This window comes from Syngnathus typhle, linkage group LG1 (genome assembly GCF_033458585.1).
Source record: "Syngnathus typhle isolate RoL2023-S1 ecotype Sweden linkage group LG1, RoL_Styp_1.0, whole genome shotgun sequence".
In the NCBI taxonomy this organism is placed as follows: Eukaryota; Metazoa; Chordata; class Actinopteri; order Syngnathiformes; family Syngnathidae; genus Syngnathus; species Syngnathus typhle.
In genome coordinates, this window is record NC_083738.1 from 28,148,034 (window position 1) to 28,175,112 (window position 27,079).

General features: G+C 47.7%; 3 protein-coding genes across 3 annotated transcripts; all 3 read left to right on the top strand.

The window, feature by feature from the left end:
- The first annotated feature begins 2,654 nt into the window (after positions 1-2,654).
- polr2a (RNA polymerase II subunit A) lies at positions 2,655-12,939 on the top strand. The gene is made up of 28 exons (XM_061274671.1): positions 2,655-3,012; positions 3,503-3,635; positions 3,724-3,860; positions 3,939-4,112; positions 4,182-4,463; positions 4,523-4,684; positions 4,757-4,977; positions 5,049-5,181; positions 5,246-5,370; positions 5,453-5,663; positions 5,747-5,956; positions 6,017-6,185; positions 6,271-6,365; positions 6,436-6,639; positions 6,709-6,931; positions 7,013-7,196; positions 7,271-7,442; positions 7,514-7,619; positions 7,718-7,923; positions 8,210-8,473; positions 8,550-8,757; positions 8,830-8,930; positions 8,999-9,286; positions 9,370-9,573; positions 9,654-9,840; positions 9,915-10,028; positions 10,283-10,432; positions 10,514-12,939. The coding sequence occupies exons 1-28, from the start codon at positions 2,926-2,928 to the stop codon at positions 11,662-11,664; spliced, it is 5,901 nt and encodes a 1,966-aa protein (XP_061130655.1). The 5' UTR covers positions 2,655-2,925; the 3' UTR covers positions 11,665-12,939.
- A 1,201-nt stretch (positions 12,940-14,140) lies between these two features.
- On the top strand, positions 14,141-20,427 carry capgb (capping protein (actin filament), gelsolin-like b). Its single transcript, XM_061281055.1, has 8 exons — positions 14,141-14,301; positions 16,419-16,612; positions 16,687-16,841; positions 17,551-17,712; positions 18,205-18,441; positions 18,510-18,642; positions 19,256-19,347; positions 20,198-20,427. Exons 2-8 carry the CDS (start codon positions 16,420-16,422, stop codon positions 20,261-20,263), a joined length of 1,038 nt encoding a protein of 345 aa, XP_061137039.1. The 5' UTR covers positions 14,141-14,301; position 16,419; the 3' UTR covers positions 20,264-20,427.
- A 148-nt stretch (positions 20,428-20,575) lies between these two features.
- si:dkey-219e21.2 (nuclear factor 7, ovary) lies at positions 20,576-26,833 on the top strand. Its single transcript, XM_061281002.1, has 10 exons — positions 20,576-20,877; positions 21,810-21,859; positions 21,951-22,105; positions 22,485-22,589; positions 23,155-23,283; positions 23,349-23,468; positions 23,601-23,729; positions 24,901-24,979; positions 25,059-25,085; positions 25,193-26,833. Exons 2-10 carry the CDS (start codon positions 21,826-21,828, stop codon positions 25,714-25,716), a joined length of 1,302 nt encoding a protein of 433 aa, XP_061136986.1. The 5' UTR covers positions 20,576-20,877; positions 21,810-21,825; the 3' UTR covers positions 25,717-26,833.
- Positions 26,834-27,079: the final 246 nt, after the last annotated feature.

Sequence of the window (27,079 nt, forward strand, 5' to 3'; positions counted from 1 at the left end):
CAGAAGTCCTACTCGTCCGAATGGGTGACGAGTGACGGTAATGGCAAACCGCGGCCGTTCAGTCTGCCCCTGCTCGGCGATCACACCCTTCTGTACCTGCTGCAATGGAAGGGAAGAAAACACAGCCAAGAGATGTTGGCAAGAAAATTCTCATTTCCAGCAACATTCCCACTTCCCCAAAGATGATGACAAGTGATGCTGGTTCAAGTGTCTTTATTCAAACAGAGAATGAGGAACAATTGTTGACAATATTTGGTTGCAATTCAACATCAAAAATGTTTAATGCACATTTTAAGAGTTCAGTCCTCCTTGCGACGGATTCAAGACATTCAAAAACAACATTTCTTCAATTGACTGACAGCGAGATATTTTTTTAGCTAGTACGCGAGTACAAAAGGATTGAGCACATAGAAATTAAATCAACATACACGCTGGGATAAAATTGGGCTGTTTAAATTCAGAGGGGAATGTATGGCTCGAAAGCACGATATGAATGATCCTGAGAAGTACAAAACCTTTAAGGCCAATTTTTAAAATTCTGTAACTAACCCTCGCTTTTGTGATTTCAAACACTAACCTGACTAGAAAGTTGTAGATTAAGTTTTAACTCCCCACTTTGGAACCTTGCTTGCCACTAGGATGAATTTTAAGAGTTGAGGGTTTGCTATCCATGGCCTTTTTCTGGAAAGGTTTGAGGGATGTTGAAGCAGAACATCTCAAGTATTTCCCGTCATAAAGCAACCCATCAGTTATTTCGTTTTTAACTACAAACTTGGATAAGTTTCGACTTTCATTTTAACAGGCCCCGGCACTTTCCAATTTGAGTATTTTTAGGGGTAGAAAATATGTTCCATGTATAAATGACTGCTTAGCGTCGATGCAAATGTGATTAAATGAAAACATGTATCTCTACTTTTAGCCGACCGTGTTTCTTTGCAATGAGCTTAAAAGGTACGTCTTGCCACAGCAGACAAATATGCATTAACAATAGTTGGCTAGCAAAATGGCTTCTGTATTCCACAACAATTCCGGAATCCTCTAAATAAAAGGCCCGACAGCCTTGTCGTTACACCTTGTTAGTCGTATTCGTCATTTATAAGTGAAATAGGCCGTGCGAATTAATCTCGTTTAAACGCGCGGCTTTCTAAGCGGGGCATTAACGACGACGTTATCCCCTGGGCTCCATTTTCCCTTCGCTCTGTCGGCTAACTCCGCCATGTTGTCCCGCGGCTAAGCTAGTTCCAACGAAGCTCTCGTCCAAATCAGCTGAGCCCTTTGGTTGAAATAAAAACAGCGCGTCGTCCTTTCAACGTGTGATATGACGGACTCGAGTCACTCAAACGCGGCGAGAACACGATGCGATTCAAGTCGAAGGAACGCCAATGACGACAATTAAAACGTGAAGCGGCGCGAAGCTAGCAGTGATGCGGAAGGCTAAGCTCTGATCTTAACCATTTCAAAATGTTCCCGCAAGGAGAATCGTGATCAAGGAAAAGGCCAAACAGTCTAAAATCATAACATTTGAGACCCACGTCAAAAAAAAAAAAAAAAAAGCCTTGAGGCGAACGTTCCGAACACCGTTTAAACTAACCAGTTAGAATACATACGTGTTTCATACTAAAAATGTCATTAAGACGATGACGACAAGTTTAAAATGACAGAGATTCGACATTTTGCTAGCCAACACTTTTGTCACAATCGAGAACAGTTTTCAAAATGTAGGCCTGCGACCAAGTGAGTCGTTTTAAAATCGTGAAAATGAATCAAAACAATCATCGGGATCGCTCCTTGGTGTAACAAACATAACGAGCAACGTTTCAACATCAGTATTCTAAATACAGCGACGTGACAACAATTAGCAATCACCGAAGGCTTCCCCGGATTTTCCTACTCGGCATGCCGCCTGTCCCATGCGGCGTCGGGCCTTCGTATTCAGGCGAGTCCGAGGCTTTCGACCGAGTCCCATGAAATCCCAAAGTGTCGATGGTGGAAATCCCGAACGTCGACGTTGATGGGAAAAATCCAAAACGAAAAGTCCAATACACGGTGTTTTGTTGTAACAATACACTGTGATTCGACAATAAGAGTTTGTTTCGTGGACATTTGAACGGGCCTCGGTTCTGAGCCTCCTTTCTTAGCGCCCAGGCTCACCCACAGCGAGACGAACCGGGGAACAGACTTTTTTTTTTTTTTTTGCTTTGAGGGAAGAAATCCACATCGGCTATCCTCGGCAAACATCGGAAACGGGGCGGATTTCGGTAAAATTATTCCAAGGACGACAAAATCTCGACCGTGATTGGACACACATTCCCCGCTACTTAACATTAACGAGAAAACGCACCAATTGGGCGAAGCCCATTTGCCATTGGCACATTCCAACGTTTGTCATATGGAGGTCCGCGTAATCGCTTGTGAGTTAGCCAATCAAAACGGATTTGGAGCTAACCAACGCCCGCCTTTTCTGTGATTGGCTGCGAACCGAAACGTGCACCTTCATTGGCTCAAGCTAAGACAAAATAATTTATTCATCGCGCTCACTAACGCGACCAATGAACGTTGCCAAACAGCGTAGAATGTCCCGCCTACCGAAGCGTCAGACCTTGCCTTGTTGACTGGTAGACCCCGTAGCAGGCGCCCAGTCTATATAACGTCTCGTTGAGCGTTCCACAGTTCAGATGCGCTTCGAGCGCACCACGGTGTAGATCGGAAAAGGGAGAAGGGCTTATCGGTCGTCTCCTGACCCGATTAAAACCACGTTGAACTCGAATCGAAAAGGCGACTGACAACAGAGGTCCCTCGGATAACGCTACCGGAGACATTCCGGTCACCGTTGGCGGCCTGCTCGGCACCGTGGTGAATCCTGAGAGCCTGTTCCTGCTCACAAAGCGACGTGTCGAGGAAGGACGCGTCTTTTGAATAGACAGGATGCACGGACCGCCCTCCGGCGACAGCGCATGCCCCTTGCGCACGATCAAGAGAGTTCAGTTCGGCATCATCAGCCCTGATGAGCTTGTAGGTCTTCTGTCGGGGCGGGCGGGGGAACATTGCATTTCTGCATTGACAAATCATACACGCGCCTTCCCCGATCTCGCGACGGATGTTGTACTGTGGCATTTGTGGCAAAGGCTCGAGTTACAATGAACAATGCTAGCCGTTAGCCTAGCCTAGCTCGCCGTTTCCCGGCTCGGACTCGAGCTAACGAGCACGTTCGGAGAAGTTTGCAAACTTCAAGCACACCACTTTCAGTCCAAAGTGTTCTTTTACAATGGTTCCTTTTGCCACAAATGAGCACGGTGCGCGAGATGTTTTCTGCTCTTCTTTGTTGTCGCATTGAAATGAATGGAGTAATACCCACAATTAAGAAATAAAAAAAAAATACATTGAAAAATAAGTCAGATGTTTTTTTTCCCCTTCATACTCATGGAAAATGACTCTTTGCACCATAATGGCTGGCGGCGTTTCCAAGAATCCAAGCACTGACGCTCCATATTGTCTCTTTTAGAAACGAATGTCGGTCACAGAAGGGGGTATCAAATACCCCGAAACGACAGAAGGCGGCCGTCCCAAACTCGGTGGCCTCATGGACCCGAGACAAGGCGTCATCGAGCGAAGTGGAAGATGCCAGACGTGCGCAGGTACAAAGTCGTAACGGCGTCGTAACGCCGTCGTAACGCCTTTGCGTGGAGCGGACTTTGTCTGACGTGCCGTTGCCTCTTTCCCCAGGCAACATGACGGAATGCCCGGGCCACTTTGGGCACATTGAACTGGCAAAGCCCGTCTTCCACGTGGGCTTCATTTCCAAGATAATGAAGGTTATGCGTTGCGTCTGCTTCTTTTGTTCCAAGCTGCTCGTGGATGCCGTAAGTATGCTTGCTTCACGTTTTAGTCGAGTGGAAATGTCGATTTTAAAAAAACAACCCCAACAACTCTATTGACAGAACAATCCGAAGATTAAGGACATCCTCGGCAAATCCAAAGGGCAACCCAGGAAGCGCTTGACGCATGTGTACGAGCTGTGCAAAGGCAAAAACATCTGCGAAGGAGGCGAGGAGATGGATAACAAATTCGGGATGGAGCAGCAGGAGACGGAGGAGGACATCACGAAGGAGAAGGTATTTGACCAAAGTTTCTCGTCTCGCCTTCCAAGCGTTTGACACAACTCCGACCGTGGACGTGCGCAGGGACACGGCGGCTGCGGGCGCTACCAGCCTGGGATCCGCCGCTCCGGCCTGGAGCTGTTCGCCGAGTGGAAGCACGTGAACGAGGACTCGCAGGAGAAGAAAATCCTGCTGAGCCCTGAACGCGTGCACGAGATCTTCAAACGCATCTCGGATGAGGAGGACGTCATCCTGGGCATGGATCCCAAATTTTCCCGACCCGAGTGGATGATTGTCACCGTGCTGCCCGTGCCGCCGCTCGCCGTCAGGCCCGCCGTGGTCATGCAGGGCTCCGCTCGGAACCAGGTCAGGCTCGGATATTTGTCGCAAATATCGAATCGGCGACTGAAGCTCCCGATCCGCAGGACGACCTGACCCACAAGTTGGCCGATATCGTCAAAATCAACAACCAGCTGAGGCGGAACGAGCAAAGCGGCGCGGCGGCTCACGTCATAGCGGAGGATGTCAAACTGCTCCAGTTCCACGTGGCCACCATGGTGGACAACGAACTGCCGGGCCTGCCCAGAGTACGTCGGGGCCCGAATCGGCTGTTGGGCACACGCAAACGGAAAATGACATTTTCTCTCCGCTTCTCTCAGGCCATGCAGAAATCCGGCCGCCCTCTCAAATCCATCAAACAGCGTCTGAAGGGCAAGGAAGGCCGAGTACGAGGCAACCTGATGGGCAAGCGCGTGGACTTCTCGGCGCGGACCGTCATCACCCCGGATCCCAACCTCCAAATCGACCAAGTGGGCGTCCCGCGATCCATCGCCGCCAATATGACCTTCCCGGAAATCGTCACACCCTTCAACAACGACAGGTGAGAGGTTGGAGAACGCCCCGTCGCGGAGAAACAATGTCACCCGCTTTTTTTTCTTCTTCTTGGGTTAGACTTCAAGAGCTGGTGCGGCGAGGCAACAGCCAGTACCCGGGAGCCAAATACATCATCCGCGACAACGGCGACAGAATCGACCTGCGGTTTCACCCCAAACCGAGCGACCTTCACTTGCAGATCGGCTACAAGGTGAGATTGGAGTGGCGGGAAGGAGGCCCTTCCAAAAGTCTGAGCGCCTCCTCTCTCCTCGTAGGTGGAAAGACACATGTGCGACGGAGACATCATCATCTTTAACAGACAGCCCACGCTCCATAAAATGTCCATGATGGGTCACAGGGTTCGGATTCTGCCCTGGTCCACATTTCGACTCAACCTAAGGTTTGTTGGGGTTCGTCTTCCCCCCGGCCGCTAACCAAAGCGCGAGTCGTGTCAAGTTCCCGCGGCCGTTGCCTCTCTCCAGCGTCACCACGCCTTACAATGCCGATTTCGACGGCGACGAGATGAACCTGCACCTGCCGCAGTCCCTGGAGACCAGGGCTGAGATCCAAGAGCTGGCCATGGTGCCGCGCATGATCGTCACGCCGCAGTCCAACAGGCCCGTCATGGGCATCGTGCAGGACACGCTGACGGCCGTACGCAAGTTCACCAAGAGGGACGTCTTCTTGGAGCGGGTGCGGAGTCGACGCCGCCGACTCGGTCGGTGTCTGGTCGGGCTTTGACATTTTGGGCTAACGCCGCTCCTCCTCCACGGCAGGGCGAAGTCATGAACCTGCTCATGTTCCTGTCCACCTGGGACGGGAAGGTACCCCAGCCGGCCATCCTCAAGCCCCGCCCGCTCTGGACGGGCAAGCAGATCTTCAGCCTGATCATTCCCGGCCACATCAACGTCATCCGCACGCACAGCACCCACCCGGACGAGGAAGACAGCGGCCCTTACAAACACATCTCTCCCGGCGACACCAAGGTACGCCGAGTCGACAAAGGGTCTCGGTGCCGGCCGGCTTACGTTTGTGTCTGCTTTCAGGTCATCGTAGAGAACGGCGAGTTGATCATGGGCATCCTGTGCAAGAAGTCTCTGGGAACGTCAGCCGGTTCCCTGGTCCACATTTCCTACCTGGAGATGGGCCATGACGTCACCAGGCTCTTCTACTCCAACATCCAGACGGTGGTCAACAACTGGCTGCTAATCGAAGGCGGGGCTCAAAACCACAACGCCGCTGATTCCGAGATCCCGCTTTGGTCCTCAACTCGTTTTTTTTTTCTCTCTCTCTCCCGTAGGACATTCCATCGGTATCGGCGACTCCATCGCCGACGCCAAGACTTACCTCGACATCCAGAACACAATCAAGAAAGCCAAACAGGATGTGATCGAGGTAAGCGCCTCGAGCAAGCGGCGACACGTGACCGCACGGGGCAAACGCTTACCGTGCGGGATCCCGGCAGGTCATCGAGAAGGCCCACAACAACGAGCTGGAGCCCACCCCCGGCAACACGCTCAGGCAGACCTTTGAGAACCAGGTCAATCGGATCCTCAACGACGCCCGTGACAAAACGGGCTCCTCGGCTCAGAAGTCGCTGTCGGAATACAATAACTTCAAGTCCATGGTGGTGGCCGGATCCAAGGGCTCCAAGATCAACATCTCGCAGGTAAGGAAAAGCGAGGCGGGGAGCGCTCAAAGGGCGCCGGCGCAAACTCAACCCGGGCCGCTCCCTCAGGTCATCGCCGTGGTGGGGCAGCAGAACGTGGAGGGCAAACGGATCCCGTTTGGCTTCAAGCACCGCACGCTGCCTCACTTCATCAAGGACGATTACGGTCCCGAGAGCAGAGGCTTTGTGGAGAACTCCTACCTGGCCGGCCTGACGCCCACCGAGTTCTTCTTCCACGCCATGGGAGGCCGAGAGGGTCTGATCGACACGGCCGTCAAGACGGCCGAGACGGGTGAGCGAAATGAAAACCTCCGTCCGTCTTCGTTGGGCTGGGTTGATTTCCCCCCCCCCGTGTATCGTTGCGCTCTTCCAGGTTACATCCAGCGGCGTCTAATCAAGTCCATGGAGTCGGTCATGGTCAAGTACGACGGCACGGTGCGAAACTCCATCAACCAGGTGGTGCAGCTGCGTTACGGCGAGGACGGCCTGGCGGGAGAGAACGTGGAGTTCCAAAACATGGCCACCCTCAAACCCTCAAACAAAACCTTCGAAAAGAAGTACGGCCCGTACCGGCGCCGACTCGGCTTTTACGACAAGACCGGTCCACCCAACGTTGTCCCGTCCCGTCCAGGTTCAAGTTTGACTGCACCAACGAGCGAGCGCTGAGGCGAACGCTGCAGGAGGACGTGGTCAAAGACGTGATGACCAACGCCCACGTGCAAGGCACGCTGGAGAAGGAGTTTGAGAAGATGAAAGAGGACAGGGAGAACCTCCGAACCATTTTCCCCACCGGCGACAGCAAGGTGAGCCTTCGCGTCCTCGGGCTTCGTCGATCCGGCGACTCACCGGTCGCAATTCCACCCCTCCCCTACAGGTGGTGCTGCCGTGCAACTTGGCCAGAATGATTTGGAACGCCCAGAAGATCTTTCGCATCAACACGCGGACTCCGACGGACCTCAACCCGATTCGAGTTGTCGAAGGTTCGTGGGAAAATACTTTGACTTTCAGGTCGAAGCGCTAGCGGCCATCGAGATGACTCGAAGGATGAAAGTTGAGACTTAGCTGAAAATGTCTTCAGGCGTGGAGGAGCTGAGTAAGAAACTGGTGATCGTCAACGGCGAAGACCGTCTCAGCAGGCAGGCCCAAGAGAACGCCACGCTTCTCTTCAACATCCACCTTCGCTCCACGCTGTGCTCCAAGCGCATGACGGAGGAGTTCCGCCTCACCACCGAGGCTTTCGACTGGCTGCTGGGAGAGATCGAGACCAAGTTCAACCATTCCATTGTGAGTTCTTACTTTTACTTTCAACTTCATTTTGAGTTTCTTTCATTTTGTTTGCAAAGCAGGTTTGTATTATACATGGGGGCGCATTATACATGGAAAAAAACGGTATTTGATTTTGTGAATGGAAATCTTTTTAAATGCAACGGTAATGGGAATATTTTTCAAACTGTTGTTTCCGTTGTGAACTTTCCTGAAAGAAAACATTTAAAAGAACAACTTCCCCTACTTTTTGACACCTATTTGATTTTGTTAATGGTAATATTTTTTTCAAAATGTCCTCGCCCAGGCCCACCCTGGCGAAATGGTCGGCGCTCTGGCCGCTCAGTCTCTGGGAGAACCGGCCACGCAGATGACCTTGAACACCTTCCACTATGCCGGCGTGTCGGCCAAGAACGTGACCCTGGGCGTGCCCCGTCTGAAAGAGTTGATCAACATTTCCAAGAAGCCCAAAACGCCCTCGCTGACCGTCTTCTTACTGGGCCAGGCCGCCAGGGATGCCGAGAGGGCCAAAGACATCCTGTGTCGCCTGGAGCACACCACGCTGAGAAAGGCGAGATTATTTTTAAACTCGCTCGCTTCAGTGTCTGCCGAACTGACCCCGCCCCCCCCAAAAAATGTCATTCCAGGTGACCGCCAACACGGCCATCTACTACGACCCCAACCCCCAGAACACGGTGGTGGCCGAGGACCAGGAGTGGGTCAACGTGTACTACGAGATGCCGGACTTTGACGTGACGCGCATTTCCCCGTGGCTGCTGCGCATCGAGCTGGACCGCAAGCACATGACGGATCGCAAGCTGACCATGGAGCAGATCGCCGAGAAGATCAACGCGGGTGAGTTTGCGCGTTGAGATGTTCCCACGACGGCGGCTTTTTTTTAAACGCTCGCCGCGCACGCTCGCCAAGGTTTCGGCGACGACCTCAACTGCATCTTCAACGACGACAACGCCGAGAAGCTGGTTTTGCGCATCCGGATCATGAAGAGCGACGAGAACAAGTTCCAAGAGGTGAGAGAAAAAAACCATCTCCTCCCGCCCAAGTCGCCACGAGAACCTCAAATGACTTTGTCGGCCAGGACGAGGAGGTGGTGGACAAAATGGACGACGACGTCTTCCTCAGGTGCATCGAGTCCAACATGCTGACCGACATGACGCTCCAAGGCATCGAGCAGATCAGCAAGGTGTACATGCACCTGCCCCAGACGGACAACAAGAAGAAGATCATCATCACCGAGGACGGCGAATTCAAAGCGCTGCAGGAGTGGATCCTGGAGACGGACGGCGTTAGCCTCATGAGGGTCTTGAGCGAGAAGGACGTCGATCCCGTCAGGACCACGTCCAACGACATCGTGGAGATCTTCACGGTAGGGCGTCCGCTTCAAATGCCTCCCCCCATCTTAATGTCTTGCCCGGATGAGAAACACGTGCGCCGCTCGCCGTCCCGCAGGTGCTTGGGATCGAGGCGGTGCGGAAGGCGCTGGAGAGGGAGCTGTACCACGTCATCTCCTTTGACGGCTCCTACGTCAACTACCGCCACTTGGCCCTGCTGTGCGACACCATGACGTGCCGCGGTCACCTGATGGCCATCACGAGACACGGCATCAACCGGCAGGACACGGGACCGCTCATGAAGTGTTCCTTTGAGGAGACGGTGAGGGAGGGAGGGGCGGGGCTTTGTCCAATCTCGCTCGGAGAATGCAGCTTTGACGCTTGGCGTCCCCCTCGGTCTAGGTGGATGTGTTGATGGAGGCGTCGTCCCACGGCGAAAGCGACCCGATGAAGGGCGTGTCCGAAAACATCATGCTGGGCCAGCTGGCTCCCGCCGGCACGGGTTGCTTTGACCTGCTCCTGGATGCCGAAAAGTGCAAGTACGGCATGGAGATCCCGACAAACATACCCGGCATCAGCGTCGCTGGCCGTAAGTGGAGATGACTTCCAAGAGGATTGGGTTCCTTTTGCCTTCCGTTTCTGACGGCTCCTTTGTGTTCTTAGCCACCGGGATGTTCTTTGGCTCGGTGCCGAGTCCCATGAGCGGCCGCTCTCCCGCCATGACGCCTTGGAACACAGGAGCAACACCCGCCCATGGCGCCTGGTCTCCCAGCATTGGTGAGTGGACGCCCCCCGCGACTCCAAAATTCACCTTTGCTCATTTTGGGAAGCTCTTCTTGAAAGTCTATATGAGGCCGGGCTTTGGCGCCATCGTGTGGCGGCTCGGTGCCGACGAACTACGTGGAAGTGAAGCTTTGTGACAGAGTTCAATTTAAAAAAAGAAAAAATAGCCTTCCCCTCAATAATAAGTCCTCCTTGCATGTTTTTTTTTTTTTTTTACTCATTTTGTGACCTTCCATTCCGTCCTTCAGGAAGCGGCATGACCCCCGGGGCGGCCGGCTTCTCCCCGAGCGCAGCGTCAGACGCCAGTGGCTTCTCGCCAGGCTATTCCCCGGCTTGGTCGCCCACTCCCGGGTCCCCCGGATCCCCCGGACCCGCCAGTCCTTACATCCCATCTCCAGGTTAGCCGGGCTTTCGAGTTAGCGCTGGAAGGAGTTGAGGAGAAGCGACGAACTGACCGCGAATGTACCTTTCCTTTGCAGGTGGCGCCATGTCGCCCAATTACTCGCCCACTTCGCCCGCCTACGAGCCCCGCTCCCCCGGCGGCTACACGCCCCAGAGTCCGGGCTACTCGCCGACGTCGCCTTCCTATTCCCCGACGTCCCCCTCCTACTCCCCTACCAGCCCCAATTACAGCCCGACGTCCCCCTCCTACTCCCCCACCTCGCCCAGTTATTCCCCCACGTCTCCCTCTTACTCCCCCACGTCGCCTTCCTACTCGCCGACGTCTCCCTCCTATTCGCCCACCTCGCCGTCTTACTCGCCGACGTCTCCCTCCTACTCGCCGACGTCGCCCAGCTACAGTCCCACTTCGCCCAGCTACAGCCCGACATCGCCCAGCTACTCCCCCACCTCTCCTTCGTACTCCCCCACCTCTCCCTCCTATTCTCCTACCTCGCCCTCGTATTCGCCCACCTCGCCGTCTTACTCGCCCACCTCTCCCTCCTACTCGCCGACGAGCCCGAGCTACAGCCCCACGTCGCCCAACTACACCCCCACCTCGCCCAGCTACTCCCCGACGTCTCCCTCCTACTCCCCGACCTCCCCCTCCTACTCGCCGACCTCCCCCAACTACACCCCCACCAGCCCCAACTACTCCCCCACCTCCCCCTCGTACTCTCCGACCTCACCGTCCTACTCGCCCTCCAGCCCGCGCTTCACCCCCCAGTCGCCCACCTACACGCCCAGCTCCCCCTCCTACAGCCCCAGCTCGCCCTCCTACTCACCCACCTCGCCCAAATACACCCCGACTTCGCCGTCGTACAGCCCTAGCTCGCCAGAGTACACCCCCGCCTCACACAAATACTCCCCGACGTCACCCAAGTACTCCCCCACCTCGCCCAAGTATTCCCCCACCTCCCCTACTTATTCTCCGACCACGCCCAAATACAGCCCCACCTCGCCCACCTACTCGCCCGCCTCCCCGACTTACACGCCCACCAGCCCTAAATACTCCCCCACCTCGCCCACGTACTCGCCCACCTCGCCCAAGTACTCGCCGACGTCGCCCACGTACTCGCCGACCAGCCCCAAAGGCTCCACGTACAGCCCCACCTCGCCCGGGTACAGTCCCACCTCGCCCACCTACAGCCCGGCCATCAGCCCGGACGACAGCGACGAGGAAAACAACTGAGGGGCTGCCGAGGAGAAGCGGGTGAGGGCGGAAAGCGCCCGTAAGCCCCCCCCCTTTTTTTTTTTTTCCCTCACCATCTGACCACTTTGTCCTGCTTTTGCTTCTCCAAATAGTTGAAACTATTATTTGAAAACAAACTGCTTTGCCTTAAAGGAGGCAAAAAAAGGCTGCCTTTTTCAGTTTTATAAATAATCCCCCACCCCCACCAGGCAATACCCACAAGGAAAAGAAGAGCTGGGTCATTTATTATTATTTTTTATTTTATTTTAACTTTACTTTGAATTGTTGGGCGTCGAGCTATTCTGGAATGGCGGATGTTTCGCCAAAAACCTTTCCAGAACAAAATGGATGAACGGTTCCCCCTGCCCTCCCCTGCCCCCTTTTTTTTTTTTGTTTAGTTTTTGGTTTGCAAGGCACAGGAGCGTCCTCACTGCTGCCGTCCACACCCCAAAGACTGAACCGTGTCTTCAAACGGCCACCAGCATCCTCCCATCTAGCATTTTGGAGGCTTTTGCATCAAAGGCAAAAAAAAAAAAAGGTATTCCCGTCACGTTGGGAATGAATTTTCTTTTTTTGTCTTTCATTTTGACATTATCTAGAAATGGGCGGAGCTTTGGGCATCGTTTGCATGTGGGGCAAATGAACATTGAAATATCCTGCTAATAACGTTTGCCCTGTTTTGGGTCAAATCATTTTGACGATTCCGTTTATTTAAGACAGAAGGTTTAACTACTATTCCGTGTGAATTATTATTATTACTGGTGACTCAACGTGGCTAAAGACTCACACACCCTAAGTGTCCAAGGTTGTGACCCTACATCGCAATGTCCTCTTCTCGTGATTGTTTTTGATTAAGCAGGCTTCAGTATGACAATTTTTTTTTTTTCTCGGATATCGTCTCGTTCATTTAACAAAGTTCCTTACCTTTTGCTGCTGTTCAGCCAATGTTATTTCCCTTAGCCGACCGACCGAGTCTGGAGGAGTCATTGTGTCTGTCGACAGGGAGTCCTGCAAAGAATATATGGACGCGGTTGAGAGGATGGCACCTCCTGACTTTTCGTAATGAAGCGGGGTGTTTTGTAACTGTGATTCTTGACTTGCCTTGTCAGGGGCCCTGTCTGGACTGTTGAGAAACATTAGCTTGTACAAATTGCGCATCGGAGAGCAAGACAGGGTAACAATGAAGTATATGTGCCGCTATTTGGAAATCATTTCACAGTCTCGTTGTGTTGTTCTCTGTTTTTGACTTGGGAAGAAATAAAAGTTTTACAACAAGTTTGTAGCTTGTTTTTTTATTTTTTATTTGTACTGTACCATAACAATCTTGCCATTTTGCAACTGGCTACATTTTGCCCTACCACTTAGCACATTTACATTGCAGTAGACAAAAATCTAATTCGCTCTTACAAAGGGAAAAATTGATCAACTTGAAACTGAATATTTGATCAAATTTAAATTCTATTTAATTAGCTAATGCTATTAATTTTAGCATGAGCTAATTAGCTCCCAAGAAACCACGTGTAACAATTCCGCGTAACAGTAGTTACACAGACTTTACACAAGAGGACGCTGTTGCCTTCCGTGCAAAGAAATGGTCCCCCTACAACTTTTTTTTCTAAACTTCAAGTCACAAAGTGCTTTGTTATGGGTACACCGGAGAAGTATCAGATCAGGGTTGTTTGGGGTGTGTGGACTTTGATACTGTGCATTCCCTACACATTCCTAAAAGTGTCATAAACGGTCGCTTGGCAATACAACGTGATAGATTACGCACGGCAATTACGTAAGCACCATCTTGCGTGTTTGAACACGTTCGACGATGCGTCACGTCAAGATAATCGGAACCTGCACAGGTATTCCACTTGACTACCGTTTTTTTTCCATGTATAATGCGCCCCCATGTATAATACGCACCCTAAAAATGGCATGTTGATGCTGGAAAAGAGCCTGTACCCATGTATAATACGCGCCCAAATTTTTACTCCTACTTAAGTCCGTGAATGTAAAATGATTTCAGAAAAAAGATCATCTTTGGGAACAACCGGATGTTAGTATCACTGGGCATGCGCTAGCAAACTCGATAGCGAAGAAATGTTTCGGATTTGCGTAGGGTACATTGTGACAGCAAACCAGCAGGTGATCGAGTGAGCGTCTGATACCAGAGCATTGTGTTCGTATGGAGCGTGTTTGAAGCTAACAGCAGAGAAGAAAGCGCATCTGTAATGGCGGCCTCCGTATCATATCCGGATTTAAAAAACAAACAAAAAAAGTTCTTTTTTTTTTGTACCCATGTATAATGCGCACCCCAGATTTTAGGACAATAAATTAGTTAAATTTTGCGCATTATACATGGGAAAAAACGGTAATAAGTCGTCATCATTAAAATGGTAAATTGAAGGTCGTCACTATTTGCTGAAATGGAATGTGATCCATTTTCAGTGAGCGGCGGGCATTCCATCACATTGGTAGCGTTGTATAGACAAGAGACCGACAAGGGGGCTGGCCTGACGCAACCAGGAAATATGTGACGAGAAAGAAAGAATTTGTGTTTGGGAGTTGGCAAACACCCAGCCACACACAAGCCCTCTTTTCTCCACTCCTTGCCTGTTTGGTCCCGCGACTAACTTTCTGTTCAAGGTAAGCCTTCAACCTTGATCCTCCGGACAACTGTTGTCAAATATTTTGCATTCTTGCACTTCATTTCCTCGTGGTCACATAGTTGAGTCCCATTCGGTGTTCAGACAAGAACCCCGATGAAATGATTTTGCCGTGCAAAGCAGCAGCTACTTCATTGTTGCTGTCATTGGTGATATATTTTTTTTCTCTGCGCTTATCAAGATCAAGTGGTTTTATGGGGATTTTTTTTTCGGCTGCAGCGTCACGCTTCCTGAAAGAGAGTGCGGGGGGGGGGGGACTGCAGTGATTTCCAACAATAATAAATTAAAAAAAACTCCCTTTTTTTTTATTTCATTTACGACAACTAACAGTGTGCTAATGCTTTTCTCCCTAAAACCTATCAGACTTCTCATCTCACAATATTCTTTGTTTCAAATAATATTGACCTTAGTATATTTCACATCGATAATCATAGCCAAAGACGTACAATACAAATCGCACCTCCAGCCATCGCTTTGTGAAATTGTTTTCAACGCGATTTTGTTCTTTCAAATTTCCACCCTGATTAAGTGTGGCGCCCTCTAGTGGTCGACAGTGGCGATATACTCAGCTTGAACAAGAGATCAAAAATAAAATTACCGTTTTTTTCCATGTATAATGCGCCCTTATGTATAATACGCACCCTAAAAATGGCATGTCGATGCTGGAAAAAAGCCTGTACCCATGTATAATACGCACCCAAATTTTGACTCCTACTTAAGTCCGTCAACGTAAAATGATTTCAGAAAAAAGATCATCTTTGGGAACAACCGGATGTTATTCTGCCGGTCAGTATCACTGCGCATGCGCTAGCAAACTCGATAGCGAAGAAATGTTTCGGATTTGTGTAGGGTACATTGTGACAGACAGCCAACGAGCAGGTGATCGAGCAAGCCTTGTCTGATACCAGAGCATTGTGTTCGTATGGAGCGTGTTTGAAGTGAACAGCAGAGAAGAAAGAAAGCGCATCTGTAATGGCGGCCTCTGTATTATATCCGGATAAAAAAAAAAAGAAAAAATTTGTACCCATGTATAATGCGCACCCCAGATTTTAGGACAATAGATTAGTTAAATTTTGCGCATTATACATGGCAAAATACGGTAACCAATAATCACACCAAAAAAAAACCAAAAAAACGCGGGAACACGAGAAATGGGATGGAGTACAGTTAATGATATTTCCTTCTCTCAAGCAATAAAAATCGAATCAAACGGATAAACTGCACGGACAATTCAAAAAAGAAAATGACACGGTTCACCCCAACATTTACGCTAGGTGAGTATGTTTCATCCCAAAATGTGACAAATTAAAGCCAGAGAATACTTAAGGTTGGGAAACACTCGCAAAGTTGATAAGGGTAAACATTTTGAGCCGCTGCCCCCAAAGCATCCGTATCCAGGAACCCGACTCTACTCCAACTCCCTCCGTCCTCCCCCGCTTCCACCCCAGGTAGGCTTTCAGCACACGGGCTTCGGTTACCTCCCGCTCACTGTAAAAACCGACCCGGAACAGGCGAGCACAAACTCCCCTCCAGAACCCGTTCCGAATGGAGCCCGAGTCGGACAGCGCGGCACCAGGCCACAACATCCAGTTGAGTGAATCGTGTGAGATTTCTAACTTGTGTCTTTTGTTTTTGGGGGACTTTGGTGTTCAAATATTGATACTGTGACGGTGGATCCGTGGCCTTGTAGCTGCTGACTTCCACTTGGCTGCAATGTTACGCAATCGACTCCACCCTTGATGTCGTAATATTTATCCGACGCGCTGCGGTAACACGATAAGGGTGTGTCTTCATTATCTCGCGGCGCCACATAAGCAGAGGTCATGATTCATCGGTCAAGATTCCAAATCCAACGGGCACAAGCAACAAAGCGAAACAATATCAAAATATTCTTTTCATCCAATCGAAACAAGGAAGTAGCGGCAGAAGGGAAGTCCTGCTCTGGTTGTGCTTTCACTTCTCCTAACGTCAGTCTAGGGAAGAACCCTTGATGGTATTTCTTGTCGTTCGGTTAGGGGCGGCGCGGAGATTGAAATGTCGGCACAGTCCAAAAATATGTTTTACGTTCGGTAGATGACTGTGTATCCTTTGGCACAGCATGCTCCCCCTACAGGCCGCAGCGGGTCAGTTCGGTCCGGAGGTCCGGCAGCCGGGCCTGCGGGTGTGGAGGGTGGAGAAAATGAAAGCGGTCCCGCTGCCTTCGTCCGAGGTGGGGGTGTTCTACAACGGCGACGCCTACTTGGTTCTGGAGAACCGCGGCGAACTGGGAACCGATCTCCACATGTGGTTAGGTGAGACCTGACGCCTGGCGGATACCGACGAGGCGCTGGGTTCTTATCGCCGTTTGCTCTCCTTTCAAATTCAGGGGAGAAGTCGTCACGTGACGAGCAGGTGGCGTGTGCCATGCTGGCCACCCAACTGGACAACTTCCTAGGGGGGGACCCGGTTCAGCACAGGCAGGTCCAGGGGTACGAGTCCTCAGACTTCATGACGCTCTTCCCCAGAGGTGTCAGCTACAAGGTCAGCCCTTCATCACCACCCAACTGCTTTGGTGGAAATTTATTTTGGGAATCTCAGCTACATTTGACATTATTTGGATGGGTTATTATTTGGAAATTAGCATTGTTTTGATTGTTTTTACAAACGGGCAGTTTATTTGACCATTTTGGTCCGGTTTTCAAGAAAACCAATAACCTAAATTCTCCATCAACTTCAATGATAGTTTATATTTTGCTGTATTAGACGACGCTAAAAGATCCGCAGCTGCCCGGAAAACATATATTTCGATTACTAAATAAAACTTTCATAAATTGAACAAAGACAATCTTACTCTGAATACATAGTAGCAGGGTTGCAAATCAATGCTAAAGTTAGCATTTCGCTAAAGAATACAGGTTCTGCCCGTTAGCTGCTATGCTAAGCAATTAAGAACAAACTTAGCGATATAATAAAAAGTACTAATTAAACTGCTACGGCCACCTGGGCTAGTTTGACCGAGATGATCCTTTATGGCGGGAAAAAAATCTTAAACGAAGACGAGACAACTTAGCATATGTTGTCGCATTGTCAACGTAATAACTGAACAGTGGGAGGAAAATGCGATAAAGCAAAATCTTTTAATAATTACAAGATAGATGTAGATACAAAAAACTGAATTAAAACTTATTTAACATGTTTCTGAATTGTGCGCATGGACAATTTTTTTTAAAAGAGGAGCTTTTCTTGGCAGGTTGGAGGCGTGGAGTCGGGGTTCAGGAGGCCTCAGAACTCAGGGACGGCGGTACAACGCTTGTATCAGATTAAAGGCAAACGCAACATCCGTGCCAAGGAGGTGGAGCTGTCCTGGAAGAGCTTCAACAAGGGCGACTGCTTCATCTTGGACCTCGGAGAGGTGATGACCGGCAAAAGTTGGCCTTAGGTAGAACAGATCGTATTTGTTCAATAAAAAAATAGTCCCGATTCAAGTTCTTCAGTTAAAAAGCAGACCTTGTAAAAAAACTAAAGCGTTTTGTTGCCCATTACACACAATAACAAAAACACACACATGCTAGCAAGTTAGCTACAAGCTAGCTAGAGTTAGCTACAAGCTAGCTACAATTCACTGTGGTTCCTTTCTACAGCTTTGTTAATGTAAAATGAAGAGCAAAAAATCCTTTTGAAATTGAAAACCTACAATCTACATTATATTTGGCTGACAAAAGTCATCGTGAAGTGAATAACCAAGTTGCACCTTACCTGTCGATGTTTTTCCAATTGGCCGACAGCTGCTGGATGGCGCAAGGCAACCTATTTACTACGATTCATCCCTGGGGTCAACGCTGAGGCGGAATCTTGCTTGTTTAAATCTCTCGCGCTCCGCTTAAGTTGCCGTCGCCGCCCGCAGGTCATCGTGTCCTGGATCGGATCGCAGGCCAACGTCTTTGAGAAACAGAAAGTGCGGGAGATCGCCTCGCTCATTCGGGATGCCGAGCGACATGGCAAAGCTCGCATCGTGGACTCCGTCGAGGGAGAGGAACCTCCGGAAATGCTGAACGTTTTGGGAGCCAAGCCCGAGCTGGCCCAAAGCACCCCGGAGGAGGACAGCAAAGCGGACGCCTCCAACGTAGCCTCCCTCTACAAGGTCACCGGCGGGATGCTCCCTCTCTTTGGGGTCACCTTTTCAAAAACACCCGCCTTCTCTTCTTCCAGGTGTCGGACGCAACCGGCTCCATGTCGCTGACAAAAGTGGAAGCAAAGAGCCCGTTTGCCAAGGAGCTGCTGCTTCGAGACGACTGCTTCATTCTGGACAACGGCGCCAACGGCAAGATTTTCGTGTGGAAAGGTGAGCGCCGCAAAGTGGAGCAGGGCTGGGGTGCCACCGTTTTTAAAACGACTGGAGTGCTCAATTGGTTGATTCGTTCATTTAATCAAAACTAAAAGTTTCCATTTTCTCTTTCACGATTGGAAAGTAATACAATAAAAATGTGTTTGCACTGAAAAACAAATACCGTAATTTTTGGACTATAAGTCGCGTTTTTTCTCATAGTTTGGGTGGGGGGGCGACTTATACTCAGGAGCGACTTATATACATATATATGTTTTTTTTCTTCACTTTTTTGGACATTTTATGGCTGGTGTGACTTATACTCCGGTGCGACTTATAGTCGGAAAATTACGGTGTATATATATATTTCAAGATTCAAGATTCAAGAGTTTTTTATTCGCCATGTTTGAGCGTGCCAAACAAGGAATTTGACTTCGGTAGAAACACACCCTCTGTTCAACATTTAGGTGACTAACAACATTCAGGACATGTGAATAATGCAAAAACAGTGTAGACAAATTCAAGAAGGTGTGAGGAGCAGGATGTTATTGCACAGTAATATATATATATATATATATATATTTTTTTTTTAATAAAAAATTATCTCGATAAACAAATCGTGCTTTTTCAGGAATCGGGGCCAACGGCAAGGAGAAGCAGGCGGCCCTGCAGGTGGCAGACAAGTTCATTGAGCAGATGAACTACCCCAGGATGAAAACGCAGGTGGGGCAGAGCGGCATGCTTTTGCGACACTTTGTGTTTTTATTGCGCGCCACCTTCTTATCATTTGCTCCCGCAGTTACTTTTTTTTAACGATCACTTTCTCACAGAGGTGGCAAAAGCGCTCCCGCTCTACTAGGAGGATTACAGATAAAAGACTTGGGAGTACGGATCCCTCCTGTACTTAAAAGTCGCCATTTTCCTCCTACATACAATATTTGTTGTGATAACTTAACACAAAAACATATGATTTTTTTTTTGTAATGGGAAGACTAGCGTGAGGAAAATTCATTGTTATGACAAACGTACGCATGGTGCACAAGGCAAGGGGAAAAAATTGAAATGCGCCAAAGAGTCGGAATGTTGGGAGAAGACATAAAGTCGTTTTGAAGAACTATCGCAATGAAAAGGGTCATCATGTTACGAGAAAGATGTTTTGTTACCAAGAATTCTCGAAATATGAGAAAAACAATTCGATATTTGACACAAAAGCTCCGAGAGAAAATTGAATCTTGAAAATATTAAATATTGTTCAAACAAAAATCTAAAAATCTACAATCATGAGGAAATTGTAATGTTACTTGAAAACGTTGCATCATTGGTTGCAACGAGAATTTAAAAGAAAATGTTTGCAAAAATGTTCAAGTGGTCACCGGCTCGAGAAAAAAAATCTGAAATTCACGTCACAAAACGTAACATTTATCCATAAAAGAAAAATCATAACCTTATGCAGAAAGTTGTGATGCTCTGAATAAAGATTGTAATGTCACCAAAAAAAAAAAAAAAAAAAAAAATCCTAAAATGATAACATCTGATAAAATATCCTCCACTCACCTCTGCTTTTCTGCCTCAGGTGGAGATCTTGCCCCAGGGGAAGGAGACCATCATCTTCAAGCAGTTTTTCAAGAGCTGGAACTGATGACCAGATCCTGAAACAAAACAGAAATTCTGAAACAAAATTTTTTTTTTTTTACGCATTGACTGAAATGTTCAAAATGCAAGGTACATACTATGTCATTCAGTCACTTTTATAAACCGAAGCGGCTTCTGCTGTCGCTAAAAGAATAAAAACTTTTGATTTGATATTTGTCAAGGTACTATGTGCGCTCGCTAAAATGGGCTTCAGCACACGTGTGACCCGAATGAGGACAAACACCATAAACAGAAAAGCATGGCTGGGGCCTGATGGCTTGCTTTTGTTCCCATAAACATTGTTACGAGACCGAAAGGCTCGGGAACGTAAGCCAAGTGGAGCCAGCGTAAAATCATCTTGTGCGTCACAATCAGCGATAAGCGAAGCTTTATTATCTTTCGCCGCTGTTAAACACCATTCCTGACCACGTGTAGGTGCGTGTGTGTGCGTGTGTGTGTGTGTGAGAGAGGGTGGCAGGCGGCTTCAAGGTAGCCAGCCAAGTGTCGCCCCGCCCAATTAATCAGGAGTCCAAAGGTCAGGGGACCATCCATCAAAACGACGAGACGGCAGCGGAGGGGCCGCCAGTTGGTTGCCTTCTCCTCCGCTTCCTCCGACTACAGGTAAGCCTCAAATGACCTTTTACAATTTAATTTACAGAGAATTATAGTCTCTTTTTAATAAATAAATAAATTCTTGTCATTGGTGTCCATTCATTTTTATTTCCTAACATTAAATGATTTTTTTTTCTTTTTAATCATTTCTTCTCTTTTCCACATAGAGCGGAGATAAATTTGGTGCTGAAATGCAGTACAGATAAAGACACAGATTTTTGGGGCATCTGTGTTCTAATCAGATTTATAATTTATATTTGTTTTTACGCCAAACCTTTCTGGCAGAAACTGTCGTGGCGAACACTGACAAAGACTTCAAGTCAAAATATGCGGCAAGTTGAGAACTGTAACTGGACTGTATAACCTCTAAGACCAAAACACTTAAATATAATAAACCTGATATTGTTTCCTTAAATACAGATTCATTTATTAAGTCACCCGTTTTTTTTTGTTTTTTTTTTTTTTTAGAGGACACATTGATGGTTTTTTTTTTATTGGGTCTTTTTACTTCAGCTTACTTGTTGACCCATCTGGTTGAAGTCTCTGTTACAATATGTAAATAATAATAATTCAAATAAGAATGTGCTGTAAAATTGTGTTTGTTCTTTTCCCAAAAATTTGAAAAGGTCATTATGCTGTAGTCGACAGTATGAGAAATTGTTCAACATTTATTCTTTCTAAATTATTGACTATCTAACTAGCATATTCTTGTAAGCTTAAATAACTTTATAGCTAAAAATAAATTCATTCCAAAAGTCATTTGATATCTAAGAAGATCTCTAGCTAGCTACACAATTAGCTTAATATCGAACTAACAAGGTAGAAGCTAACCAACTACGACCGATTTTTTTATTTTTTTTTTGTCAAGGTAGCATACAAATGAAAAACCTAACCTACATACTAACTAGTTGGCTAACCAGCTAGTTGCTTGCTGTTCGCAGGAACCAAGAAACTTTGATGGAGATGAAGAGCATTTTGAAATCGGACAGAAGTAAGTTTGGAAAAGCACAAATGATGGAGATGGCTACCTGGCGCGACGCTGAGCACTTGATTTTTTTTTTTTTTTTTGCTTGCCCCTGTAGAGAACCTCCTGCTGCGGAAGGCGGAAGATTACAGCACCACCCAGAGCAGCTCCATCGGTGCCCTGCGCTGGAACCTTCCCGAGGAGGACGTCCAGGCCCACAGCTCCGCTCCCAACTGGCCCGTCACCAGCGGAAAACTCACCGGACACTCGCAGGTGTGAATCCGCTTTGTTCAACTACGTCTTTCAACATATTTATTTGCGTTTAAAGGGAAGTCAAAACGGTTTCTTTTACATATTATATTATTATGCTCCCTCACTATAGTCTCAACATGGTATTAATATTCATACTGCTCAGGTAACGACCATCACCTGTGTCGTGTGACGTCATTACAACAGCCAAGTGACAAAATGGCCGCCGCCCCGAAATATGTAGGGGGGGCAGAAGTAATGAATTACTTAAAAGGGGGCGGATGGGACAGTACAGAGTCAAAAAATGTGGCTCTTAGTTTCTGACCGGTTGGCCACCCCTGTTTTTTTTTTTTTTTTTTTTTTTAATTTGTGGCGGGTCAAAGTTGACTGGGTATGTTTTCAGCACCAGCAGCAGCCTCGCCAGAACGGCCTGAAAGACCTGCGCAGCCTGCAGGAGTGCGTGCAATTCATCCAATACTGGAAGGAGCAAGTGGACCAGGTTTGCAAGGTATATATGGAAATTGCCTGTCTGAATTACTGGACAACTACCGTATTTCCCGGACTATAAGGCGCACCGGACTATAAGGCGCACCTTCAACGAATGGCCCATTTTAAGACTTTGTCCTTATATAAGGCGCAGCATTAATGCATCATGTCAGATTTTTAATCCAAATCAAATCATTCTCCATTCTATCTTTTTTATTTCAACTTCAGATGCAACAAATGACTTTATAATCACAAAATAATGATCCATAGTCTTTTTGATTCGTGATTCATAGTCTTCAGCGGGCCACTTATGATTGATTTCATGACACAATGCTTTGGGCCAGTTTAGATTTAGGAATTTAGTCCATATATAAGGCGCACTGTCGGCTTTTGAGAAAATGTTAGGCTTTTAGGTGCGCCTTATAGTCCGGAAAATACGGTCATTAAAATAGAAGAAATGGCAACAGTTTGACAAAAAACAAACCAAAAAATAATTTGCTGTTCTCCGTTTGTTCTCTATATGTGAAGCCATTTGAGACGGCTTGCGATTTAGGGCTATATAAATAAACTTGACTTGACTTCTCCAGAGCGACGGATCCAAATCAGAGGGAACGTCAAGCAAGGCCGAGAAGATCCACTCGCGCACCGAGCGTAGTTTGGAGGAAAGCCATAAACTCATCCTGGAGTGGGCCGACGAACTACGCCATGTGGACAAGGTTGGTCGGCGTGACAGGCAAAGGCCCGCAAGACAAATCTCACGTGCCGACTTGTACGTCTTCAGGTTCTGGAGGCCAACCCCTGGGCACCTGAGACTCAAGAACCCAAGAAGAACTTTGACGCCAATGAGGATGTACAAGTGAGGGTCATGGAGTGGGCTCGGGAGGTCCAAACGGTCTCCGAGGTGAGAAACCGCTTCCCCAAGCAAAGTCAGCTTCATGGAGAGTAGTTTTGAATTTTGCTATGCTAACTTCACTTAGCTACTCTATGGGCTTTGACATTGCACGATCGAAATACGCTTGACCGGTCTCTTCAGAGCTGCGGGGTGCAGAGCGACGAGATGGGCAAAGTGCTGCGTCTTCTGGGCCTCAAGAAGAAGCGTCTGGTCAGCCTGCTGCCCCTGCTGGAGTTCATCACCTGGTCGCTCCTCAAGCAAGACTGCATGGTGAGCGGACCACGCGGCAAATGGTGGCAGCCTGAGGAAACGAAAAAAATAAAAAGGTCAGCCCGGAAGGTGCCATCAAGCCATTATAGGCGGGATCGCTCGGGTTCAGCGTCGTAAAGGAAAGCCGATAAGATGCCGGTTGTATAACGTCAACCTTCGTGTGCGTGCGAGAGGGCAATAAATCAGTCAAGTCGGTGTGTTTATATAAACGCGGCCGTGTCGATAACCTCCGACACATTTCTCCTTTATTGCGCATCAGTCGTGACGCAGCGTTGAAATACCCTCGGGCAAAGTTTTGGCCTTCCGTTTTGAAAAGCAAACACTTGATTACCGTTTTTTTCCATGTATAATGCGCAAAATTTAACTAATTTATTGTCCTAAAATCTGGGGTGCGCATTATACATGGGTACAATTTTTTTTTTTTTTAATCCGGATATGATACGGAGGCCGCCATTACAGATGCTGTTCACTTCAAACACGCTCCATACGAACACAATGCTCTGGTATCAGACGCTCGCTCGATCAGCTGCTCGTTTGCTGTCACAATGTACCCTACACAAATCCGAAACATTTCTTCGCTATCGGGTTTGCTAGCGCATGCGCAGTGATACTGACCGGCAGAATAACATCCGGTGGTTCCCAAAGATGATCTTTTTTCTGAAATCATTTTACGGACTTAAGTAGGAGTCAAAATTTGGGTGCGGATTATACATGGGTACAGGCTTTTTTCCAGCATCAACATGCCATTTTTAGGGTGCGTATTATACGTGGGGGCGCATTGTACATGGAAAAAAAACAGTACTGGTTTTATTGCACTCAACAAATTTCAAGTGAAAAGTGCCACACCTGCCCTCACTCACCCCCACTTTCTGATTGGGGTCACTCGGACACTCCGTAGCAGATATGATTTTTAAAAAAATGGAAAATTATTTTCAGCATAAAAATAAGGACGGGGAAGTAACAGGTATTGGACCCATACCAGCCATTATATCGGGAGTCCGGATAAAAATTTCCCTCAAAGTTTTGTTTCATTTCCTTCTTTCGTTTTGGGCCAAATTGTAACGTTCAAGGCGCTACTTTGAACTTTGCCATTATTGCGCTTGTAAAAAATGTTGTTGGTTCAGGTCAAAGATTTACAATGTGGGACAATTGACGTGATTTTTTTTTTTAGGCGATGATCCCGCAGTTATGGCTGCCGGTCAAACAGCGCGCCTGGAAAGTGGGCACGTCAAGATACATCCCCAACTCAGGTAGCTCTTGATTTCAAACACGCAAAAAGGGATTGATGAAAGATTGAAAAATTTGGACTCACGCGTGTCTCGTTTGCAGTTTGGAATTGGATCCGCGGTGCACAAGGTGAGGCCAGAAAAGATCACCGGATGTGTGCTCGGCTTGTCATATTTTTGCGGTACGGCGATATTTTGGCCACGTCAGCTTTTCTGAGAATTTCTCCTCCGTCACAGCCGACGTAATTCTGGACGCAAACACCAACCACCCGTGGCTGAGCCTCTCCGCGGACAATCGGCAAGTCCAGGAGGGCCTGTCGGAGGCCGACCTGCCGTACAGCTCGCAGCGCTTCGACAGTTGGCCCTGCGTGCTGGCTTGGGAAGGCTACACCCGCGGACGCCATTACTGGGAAGTGGACATCGCCAAAAATGGCTACTGGCGCGTGGGGCTGGCCACCGTCGACTCCCGCCGTCACGGCCGCTTCCCCATGAACCCCGAGACGGGTTTTTGGTGCCTGTGGCGCAGCATGCACCAGTTCTACGCCTGTACCAAGCCCGAGACCATGCTGCCTGCCGGGCTGGTGCCGCGGCGGATGGGCATCTACTTAGACTACGAGGTCGGTCAGGTGTCTTTCTACAACGCCGAAAGCAAGACGCACATTTATACATTTACGGGCAAATTCAAGGGGAAGGTGTACCCGTTGTTCGCGCCGCTCGACGGACGCACTCTCATGACCATCGTGCCGCCGTCAGCCGACTGAAACGGGGGAGGGGTTTCCAACATTGGGTCCAAGGGGGGGGGTCACGATTCCGGTTCTAATTGTAACGGCGATGGATGACACAGGACCACCAGGCATACCGTTTTTTTCCATGTATAATGCGCAAAATTTAACTAATTTATTGTCCTAAAATCTGGGGTGCGCATTATACATGGGGGCGCATTATACACGGAAAAAAACGGTAACAGGAAATTTAGAAAGCTGGCCAATGTTGAAGGGAAACGTCAGCATGTTACAGGAACACATTTTTATTTTGAAGAAAAAACAAAGTTAGAACATAGAACACATGAAATAAACGTAATCAAAAACAGTGACGTATTTTGACGGAAGGAAGAGTTATAATGTTACAAGAATAAAGTAGTATTTTTACGATAAAAAAAATTGGGATAAAGAATTAACAAGGTAAGACATTGAATATTTACAACGCTAATTTCAAATGATTTATTTTCCAAGAAAAAAGTTGTAATCTTTCAAAGATGTATTTTGCCGAGGTAAAAAGGCGTACGAGAAATGGAAAAAATGGAATCTTAACAAAAACGACAAAAAAAAGACATAAGTTGTAACATTACGATTGAGTATATTTTGTTTTCGCACTATTACACTTTTATTTCTGTCTTTCTTCAAGTGAATTCTTAAAAATGATAGCAAACAATTTACTGGCAATTATTTTGCGACCGCCAAGCAATAGCTCACAGCCCTCTGAGGGCCCCCGAGCCCCTGGTTGAGAACCACTACTCTTAAGTAACGGGTATAATCATCTCTCTCTGCGTACCACAGAAAAAACACATTATATATATTATAAAATATTGTCAAACTCTTTCTCTGCAATTATATAGTATTTATAGGTATTGGATATGAAATCATCTTTTACTTGCAAATGATTTACATGTCAAGCCTCAACCGACATGCATGCACTTTATAACACACACGCTGCTGTTGTCTTCCGAAAGAATGATATTTCCCCCATGCCAGCAAGAAAGTGCAATACCTGTCATATCTATAAATGTATTTATGTATTTACCCTGTGTGTGTGTGTACTTTGATATTTTTTGTTGTCAACTGAATTATGGTTTGAATATAAAATAATGGTTTCAAGTTATGTATGGAATTTGCTGACTTGATTTCGATTTGTAAAAATAATTTTGCGGTTTGTAGCATGATTTAATAAATATACAAGATATATATAAATTATATATATAATAAAATATATATATTTTACATATATACACTACCGTTCAAAAGTTTGGGGTCACAAAATTGTTTGGGTGACCCCAAACTTTTGAACGGTAGTGTATATATTTCTGTAGATAATTATTTATAGATTATATATAATCTTCTGTGTAAA

What these genes read in the sequence shown, in the direction of transcription:
- si:dkey-219e21.2 (XM_061281002.1), top strand. Translation starts at nt 21,826, where the DNA reads ATGGAGATGAAGAGCATTTTGAAATCGGACAGAA. An exon ending in AAGTGGACCAGGTTTGCAAG is followed by an intron (nt 22,590 to 23,154) that starts GTATATATGGAA and finishes TGACTTCTCCAG; the next exon opens with AGCGACGGATCCAAATCAGA. An exon ending in TTGGATCCGCGGTGCACAAG is followed by an intron (nt 25,086 to 25,192) that starts GTGAGGCCAGAA and finishes CCTCCGTCACAG; the next exon opens with CCGACGTAATTCTGGACGCA.
- polr2a (XM_061274671.1), top strand. Translation starts at nt 2,926, where the DNA reads ATGCACGGACCGCCCTCCGGCGACAGCGCATGCCCCTTGCGCACGATC. An exon ending in GGGACGTCTTCTTGGAGCGG is followed by an intron (nt 5,664 to 5,746) that starts GTGCGGAGTCGA and finishes CCTCCACGGCAG; the next exon opens with GGCGAAGTCATGAACCTGCT. An exon ending in CGGCATCAGCGTCGCTGGCC is followed by an intron (nt 9,841 to 9,914) that starts GTAAGTGGAGAT and finishes TTGTGTTCTTAG; the next exon opens with CCACCGGGATGTTCTTTGGC.
- capgb (XM_061281055.1), top strand. Translation starts at nt 16,420, where the DNA reads ATGCTCCCCCTACAGGCCGCAGCGGGTCAGTTCGGTCCGGAGGTCCGG. An exon ending in TCATCTTGGACCTCGGAGAG is followed by an intron (nt 17,713 to 18,204) that starts GTGATGACCGGC and finishes CGCCGCCCGCAG; the next exon opens with GTCATCGTGTCCTGGATCGG. An exon ending in ACCCCAGGATGAAAACGCAG is followed by an intron (nt 19,348 to 20,197) that starts GTGGGGCAGAGC and finishes TTTCTGCCTCAG; the next exon opens with GTGGAGATCTTGCCCCAGGG.